This window comes from Cajanus cajan, chromosome 6 (genome assembly GCF_000230855.2).
Source record: "Cajanus cajan strain Asha chromosome 6, NIPB_CcT2T_4, whole genome shotgun sequence".
NCBI classification, from domain to species: Eukaryota; Viridiplantae; Streptophyta; class Magnoliopsida; order Fabales; family Fabaceae; genus Cajanus; species Cajanus cajan.
The window spans coordinates 42,561,756-42,570,035 of record NC_138522.1 but is presented as its reverse complement, the minus strand read 5'-3'; the positions used below and the strand labels follow the sequence as shown (position 1 = coordinate 42,570,035).

Below are 8,280 nucleotides of genomic sequence, written 5' to 3'. Positions count from 1 at the left end.
TTACCATAAGGCCTTTAACTTTGGTTGGATGCAAATTCAGTGCAACACACATACCTTATTGGTTAAATAAGTTTGATGTTCCTACATTTAAGCTCCTACAAAATGGATATTGTCTTTATAATAATTTTAACATAGAAGACAATGCAATGTAATCTTGCGTCATTACAAGTGTCAAACGTTAAATAGAAAACAAATCAATATCATGTCAACATATTTACTATCTAAACGTTAGAAAAATTATGTGAGTGTGTGATATTTGCTTAAATTTTCTGGGATGTGACAAAGATATCTCAGTCAAGAATTGAAGAGCAGTAGATTTAATTAGTAAGGAACTAACTCTATAGAGAACCTAGAGAGAACTCAAGAGTGAGAGGTGTGTCAAACAATGAGGGGGAGACTTCTATATATAGGTGAGAGAACTTGAGTGTTGTCCAAAAAAATGCAAAAAAATAAGGAGAAAAATCTATAATTCCTTGATGAAACGTATCTATTTAGAATAAAATTAATCCTTATACATTAAACACGAACTTTTATCTTGTGTAAAAGTATTTTCAGAGAATTTTCTTTAATTAGAGAGTTTTTGAAGTTTTCTTAGTTTCTTATCTAGTTTGACTTTTATTTATTATAACTATTTATAAATTAAGTTTTAATATTTTAAAAATGAATTATCAATAAATAAAAATAATATTATTCTACAATAGAAGTTATTTATCATGATTCTAAAATATAATTTATAAATTTAAAAATATTTATTTATACAAATTTTAAACACGAGTTATATATTCAAACATATTATTTATTTGAAGATATAATTTATTATAAATTTTAATTATATATAATAAATATTTAACATGTATATTACACATGCTAAAATATTAGTATATATTAATTAAAGCAGAAAAAGTAACTAAAAAAATGGTCATAAATCAAATAAGCCTTATTTTAAATCAAATAAATAAAAGTAATTGACAAAATATAAGTTTTTTAGAATTTTTTTTTATGAAAGAGTTTTAAATTTTTTTTTATAATTCAATTTTTATTTATCATAATTATTTATAAATTGAATTTTAATATTTAAAATAAATTATTAATATATAAAATAATATTATGCTAGAATTATTTATCATAAATTTAAAATATAATTTATATGTTGCTGTTAAAAATATATATAATCTACATATTTAAAAATATCTATTTTCTATAACTTAAAATATCTATTTGTACAAGTTTTTTTATTTATATATTCAAATATACCATTTATTTTATATATAATTTATTATGAATTTTGGTTATATACAAATGCTTAGGTTAAAGTACTAGTTTAATATAATAAAAAATAAAACTATTTTTAAATCCCATAATTACACATGCAACGTAACACAAATCAAAGAATTTGCACTAGAACAAACTTATAAGAGTAATTTTGTTGTGCGTGAGCTCACAACTTACTATTTTCCTCTTTAAAAATGTAAAACGCATTTGAGTATAAATACTTATATTTTATTAACTCCAAGTAACATTAGATCTCATTCTTCTGAAATAGTTCGCATATAAGACGAGGGGGGAGTTTGAAAGCATTGCTCTTGAGTCTTGAGAATTAATCTCTCAAAGTTTTGCTTGTTTTACGGCATCCTTTGATTTTGACTGCTTTCAGTTTGCTACTAGCTAGGTCTATGAACTTCCTAGAGCACATACGAAAACATCTATTGTCTTCACCTTTTTCTTAGCCAGGGAAATGTTAAAAGGGGCCTATGGCAAGAGTGCATCTTTGATAATAAGATTGAGCTTGACCCAAAGGAAGGTGTCTTAAAGTAGCATCAATTTCCTACTAAATTCTTGGAGTGTATTCTCTAGCGTAAACACATGGCATCCTTTTTATGATTTCATTATTTATATTATAATTCTATTTAATTTTATAATTTTATCTTTATATCTTAAACTTGTAATATAAATTAGTTAATTACTAAAATTCACAGCAAGTAAGTGCTTTTCCGAATCGAGATACGAAATTAAAAAAAGAAGTAACAAAATTCACGTAAACAATTTATTGACATTGTATTGCATTATTTTGTGTGTTGCCAAATCCATATTCCAAATATTATACTACAATTGAAGTTTAAATATCTACTATTTACATGTAATATTAAAATAAATAAAAAAATAGTAAAACGGAGTACAGGATCATGGGAAAGGGAAAGAGAGAGGAGAATCGTGAGTGTTGATTACAGAAGGGCCCTTTCTGTTGTGTGGTCACATGGATTCCTCTGAACTCTGGAGCTTGTCCTATGCCTGAGCTAGGCTGTTTTTTTGCTGTTCTTTATTTTCATTTTCTCCCGCATTTCTTCTGTTTATGGATCTTTCTCCGAATCTCTGAGTCATCACCAGCTTTTCGTCATCTCTCTTTTTCATGTCCCAGTACCCGACCACATTATTACCAAATGAAACTAATACTGATGCCTCATCACAATACATAATAAAATACTGTATCCATTCCATTAATATTATACTACTTATATTATTATACACCTAATAGTAACGCTAGAGTGTACGTATAGTTAAAGGGAAAAAACAAAAAGAAGAAAAAATCAGTATGTACAAGAAAAATGATGTTACTGAGATTCGAATTGAATAGAAATAGGAAGAGAAATTTTTTGGTAAAGATAGGAAAGATTACAAAGATGGTCACAATGAGGATTGAACCTAGGTCTTCATGTTTTTAACTATCTTAACCCCTCCCCACCCAACTACTAGGCTAACTATAGTGGTCTAAATAGGAAGAGAAATGAATATGAAACGGTGTTTTAGACGATATTTTTTTTATGACATTGTATATTTCATCTTATATTTTTTCATTGTAAAAGACGATATTTTTTTTATGACATTGTATATTTCATCTTATATTTTTTCATTGTAAAAGTTATCGGGAAAAATTAAGAAAAAATAACGTTATTTATTAAACTGGAACAAAGTGAATAGACCACCTTGTCCCTTTGCTTGACCAAATGTATAGATGTCGACGAAGGATATGACCGTCCTCACAGTGAAACCCTGTACTGTTCACGAATTAGGTGTCTAATGTAGTAATATAAATATAAATATACATAGCAATAACATAGTTTTTCTTCCATGTCTTGGCTTGTTTGCAACAACCATTTTTTGTTGTTTCGCAAATGACATTAGAGAATTGGATTACGTGTTGTATTCAGGGATCAGCTGCATATAGTTTGATTTTTTTTTTTCCATATACAATTTAATATGGAGGAATCGCGGATAAGATTACGTTATTCACGAAAGAGATTGAAGTTTTATATTTTATATGATGCACTAACGAATAACGATTATCCATCTTCCAGCATTCCAAAATTTCATTTCCTTAAAATAAAAATAAAAAAAATCCTTAAAACGAAAATTAAGGATTTTTTTCCTTGGAAGGAAAAAAAGAAATTGGGAAGTTGTTGTGAATAATAAAAAGTAAAAACTAAAAAGAGAAGATGTTAGAAACATAGCACATTTATACAGATCGATCACAGTGACACGGCAACATTATATATATTATTTTGTTAATAGTAGTGTACTAATTATTTAGTGGACATAAAGTAATAATAGATGGGTATTATGATTGGAAAATAGAGAATAAAGAAAGCGGGCAGAGAGCAGAGAATCTGTGTGTGTATCTGTGCGTGTGTTGAGTTTACGCGATCAAGGAAGTGGTCTACAAGAAGAACAATGAAACCTCACGTGCAGGATCCTGTAGCTTTTTGTTTGTTTGAATAATGGTGTTGAAAAGGCAACGAGCTTTCTTCGTGATGCGTTGATAAAAGGGCAAGTTTGTTTGGTCCTTTGGGAATGTAATGTAGTAGTGTTTCTTCTTCCTCTCTCTTGGGCCACTACTAAATACTAATAATTAACCTCCATCACTCGCGCGAGTAATGGCACTAGAGGCTGTGGTTTTCCCACAGGATCCATTTGGATATGGTTGTAAGGACTATTTGTACTCCTTGGTTGGAGCAACAGCCAACTACGCTTTCCAAGCGCCAGAACAAGAGAAAGTGGTGTTAGGAATCATCAACAACAACAACAACAACAACAACATACAGCATCATGCAAACTGGGATTCTCATTCTCACTCCTCCCCTGAACCACCTTCTTCCTCCAGCGCCGCCGCCACCAGCACGAGCCGCCGCAAACGACGTCGCACCAAGAGCGCCAAAAACAAGGAGGAAATCGAGAACCAGAGGATGACCCACATTGCAGTGGAACGCAACCGCCGAAAACAGATGAATGAGTACTTGGCCGTGCTTCGCTCCTTGATGCCTTCTTCTTATGTTCAAAGGGTCAGTTAATGGCTAATCATTTTCATTAATTAATTAATAAAGATCCCAAATTCTAATTAATAATTATTAATTAATTTTTGTTTAAAAGCAGGGTGATCAGGCGTCTATAATTGGAGGTGCGATTAACTTTGTGAAGGAGTTGGAGCAGCTTTTGCAGTCGATGGAGGGTCAGAAGAGAAGGAAGGAGGGGCAAGTGCAGGAGGATGTTGGGCCAAATGGGTCACCCTTTGCTGAGTTTTTCACGTTTCCTCAATACACGACGCGTGGCACGCAGCTAGCAGATATTGAAGTCACCATGGTCGATAGCCATGCCAACATCAAAATCCTCTCAAAGAAACAACACGCTCACCTTATGAAGCTCGTTCTTGGTCTTCAGACTCTCAGCCTCAGTATTCTCCACCTTAATGTTACCACTCTCCACGATACGGTCCTTTACTCAATTAGCGTCAAGGTTAATACAAATAACTTCATCTTTTCTTTCTTTCTTTCTTTCTTTCTTTCTTTCTTTTTTTATTAACAAAAATGTTAATTTGTGGTTGATTAATGGAGCAGGTAGAGGAGGGGTGTCAGCTGAACACGGTGGATGAAATTGCGGGTGCAGTGAATCAACTATTACGCACAATCCAACAACTGAATTAAACTTGAAATTAGTTTTGTTTTCATTTGGAAGAGTTTCCTTTCTATATGTCCTTCTCTTGGTTGAGTATTTTGGGATATCTGTGATTGTGTCCATTGCAATTAACAATGTTGCTCTTTATTAATTACTCCACCCTCTAGCTAATATCACAAGTTGTGAAAACCGATCGACTTGAATATCCTTTTTTTAGTTCAAATTAATGCGTAAGGCTGTATGTACATCCAATTGCCTAACAAGTCTAAATGAAATACAAGTCCATTTCAATAAGCTGCTCTCGGACTCATCCTTTACATTATTATTATGCTCTACCACCTATCCTGATTTTCTCACCTTTCTTTCATGAAAATAATACAATTAAAGATTTCTCTCATCCAAAACCGACTTCTCCCACGGCCTATATGGCCCTATGCTTTAGACTACAAACAAAACAAATGTATCCTCTATGTGTAACTCTAATTTTAGCACTTGCCTAACTTTTATCACTAACATGATTGTTATCTCAATCAAGCATGCTTTATGAGTAATGACCACCCTTGTGGGTGATTTTCAACCAACATCTAAACTTTTTGTTGTACACCCTATTTCTTTTATTTCTTTTAAATTGCATTTTCTACCCCCCATGTCTTCTTTTCTTTTTATTCTTTGTCTTTTTATTTATTTATTTTATCTTTCATCCGGTTCACACCTCATAATCGTGTTAAACAAACATTATTATTTCTCAAAATAGTAAGTTGTATGCGTGGGTCCACCTCCTAAGACAAAATTAGGGATGACAACGGGCGGGTACGGGTTTCATGATACCCGTCCTCGTCCCCGCGAGCCAAACTCATCTTCGTCTCCGTACCCGTACCTGTCCGGTATGTAATTTTTATCCCCGTCTCCGTCCCTGTCGGGTATCGGGTATACCCGTACTACCCGTCAATTTTTTTATTTATTATTTTTTTTAATATATAATATTTTTAATTACTTTTTTAATTATATTATAATTATAATTAGGTTATTTCTCTATCTTATATTATAATAAATAATCACACATAAAAAAATACTAAAATTTTTTAATATAATTAAATTGAAAGTAGATATTAAATTAAAAATGGGAACGAGAACGGGTACGGGTACGGGCACGAGCGGGTAAGTATATATCTGTACCCGTACCCGTACACGTACCCGATTTAATATATCAGGTTTTACCCGTACCCGTACCCTGTCAAACCGGGTATTCCCGTCAAAGTCGGGACGGATTCGAGTATTACCCGCGGGTACGGATATATTTGTCATCCCTAAACAAAAGGAACTTTAAGAGTTCATGTTGTAATTGTTTTAATAATAATATTTTTACAAAAACTATTTAAATAAGTTTGAGATAAGAAAGAAAAAAAATTAAAAGAGCAACAAAATGAATTAATTACCGGGTTGAATGGTTATGACTTAATCAATATTTTCAAATTCGAGCCTTGATTATGTAATTATGTTAAATATAATTTTTATCATCTATAATAATTCTATTCAACTTGAGCAAAATTGTTTCTCACACAAAATACCTATAGTCTTATAAAAAGAAAAGATAAAATGTACATTCATCAAAAAGAAAAGATAAAATGTTTACTATGATAAAAAATAGAAAATATTATAATATGATATTATTTAATATATTTGGATTAATGATGTTACATTTGTTACTTTGTGAATATTTTCTGGTAAAGATTACAAAGTATCGTTTATGTGAGACTATTTTTTTGAGTCAAAATTATTAAAGCCAGGAGAAAAAAAATCCTTCAAATATTTAACATAGCTACGAGCTGAGACACTCGAAAACACTTATTGAAGTAAATAAATCTCATATAAGTTGTTTCATATGTGGTTACACTGTGAATATTAAATATTGAAGAAAAAAAACTCTTACCGTAAGAGGTATCTTTATGTTTAAAGGAAATTATTTTCTTATATAGATATTAATTCTTTAAAGTTGGAATCATCAATTACTTGTACAAAAAAATAATCAAATGACTAAAGTTTATCTCCAATCAACGATAAAGATAGGTATACTTTCGTCGCTTCTAATTAATTTGTTTTTTTTTTGTGCGTGTTATTTTTTTCTCCAAGCAATTAGAGTAATTCTTTACATAACTAAGTTTACTCCTAATGCTTTAAAAAGTTAGGATAAAAGTAGTGTTGCTCGGCTTCTCTTTGCACTTTCCACGGCACCAAAATAAAAAAATGCTATGTACCCAAAAAAATAACAATAAAGAAATGCTGCTTGAATTTATTGTTTTTAATATTCATAACAAATCAATGATTATAAATTAATGAGATTAATTATACCTTTACTTAAGTTCAATTTATATTACATTTGTTTTTCAAAACTTTCGTAATCACTATTTTTAACTTCGGAATTATTTTAAAAAAAATTGTAGATTCAGTTTTTTTTTTAAAATCAAATTTTATAATTAACCAGATCTATTTTAATATATATTTAATTATTATTTATTTACTTTTTAATCAATTATTTTAATATTATGTTTTTTTTCTTCTTTTATTTATAAGGATTAAAAAGTAAGCCAAAAGAAATTCAATAAAAAAAACACTAAAAAGAAAATAATACGAAAAGGGAAAAGATTTTACAAGATTTTTATAAGAAAATGGGTAAGAAATGGACATTATTTAAAGATATAAAAATCATTTAAATCTTTTATAAGTGGGATAATGACTTTTTTTTTTGTGTGTGTGCTAATCATACCACTTTTTACATTTAATTATGTTAATCATACCCATCATTCACCTGTTGTTATTTTCAAAATAAAAGACTGAATCGTAAACATATTTCCTCATCGGCTTATTGTGATTTCGAGATAAAAGTCTTTGATGAATGACATAAAGTATGAGTAAAAGAAGAAGAAAAAATCTGGTAAAAATTCATGATTTAACTATATATATATATATATATATATATATATATATATATATATATATATATATATATATATATATATATATATCACTAAAAAAAATTGTATTAGTAGAAAAGAAAAAAAAATAGTGTCGTGACAAAAGTTACTATTTTGAAAATAAATTCTCAGTGAACTTACAGTGCAATCCATAATAATCGGTTTACTTTCTAAGATTTACACAATGTTGTGTTCAAATTTATACACTCGAGATCAAACATATTAGAATCTGACGAATAATGCTCAAAACAACAAAGAATATGAAGAAAAATTTAGAAAATTAGATAATCATATTTCTCTTAAGACTTACTATATAAAAGAAATTATTGTGTTGACAAATAATAAATAAATACTTTTAATACCA

At 29.6% G+C, this 8,280-nt stretch overlaps 1 protein-coding gene across 1 annotated transcript; it reads left to right on the top strand.

Moving 5' to 3' along the window:
• Positions 1–3,626: 3,626 nt before the first annotated feature.
• On the top strand, positions 3,627–5,521 carry LOC109787931 (basic helix-loop-helix (bHLH) DNA-binding superfamily protein). The gene is made up of 3 exons (XM_020346532.3): positions 3,627–4,334; positions 4,426–4,785; positions 4,887–5,521. The coding sequence occupies exons 1-3, from the start codon at positions 3,930–3,932 to the stop codon at positions 4,971–4,973; spliced, it is 852 nt and encodes a 283-aa protein (XP_020202121.1). The 5' UTR covers positions 3,627–3,929; the 3' UTR covers positions 4,974–5,521.
• The last annotated feature ends 2,759 nt before the right edge of the window (positions 5,522–8,280 follow it).

Bases quoted from the DNA above. Each gene is read 5' to 3' on its own strand.
- LOC109787931 (XM_020346532.3), top strand. From the start codon at position 3,930: ATGGCACTAGAGGCTGTGGTTTTCCCACAGGATCCATTTGGATATGGT. The intron at 4,335-4,425 runs GTCAGTTAATGG...GTTTAAAAGCAG, and splicing joins CTTCTTCTTATGTTCAAAGG to GGTGATCAGGCGTCTATAAT. The intron at 4,786-4,886 runs GTTAATACAAAT...TTAATGGAGCAG, and splicing joins TTTACTCAATTAGCGTCAAG to GTAGAGGAGGGGTGTCAGCT.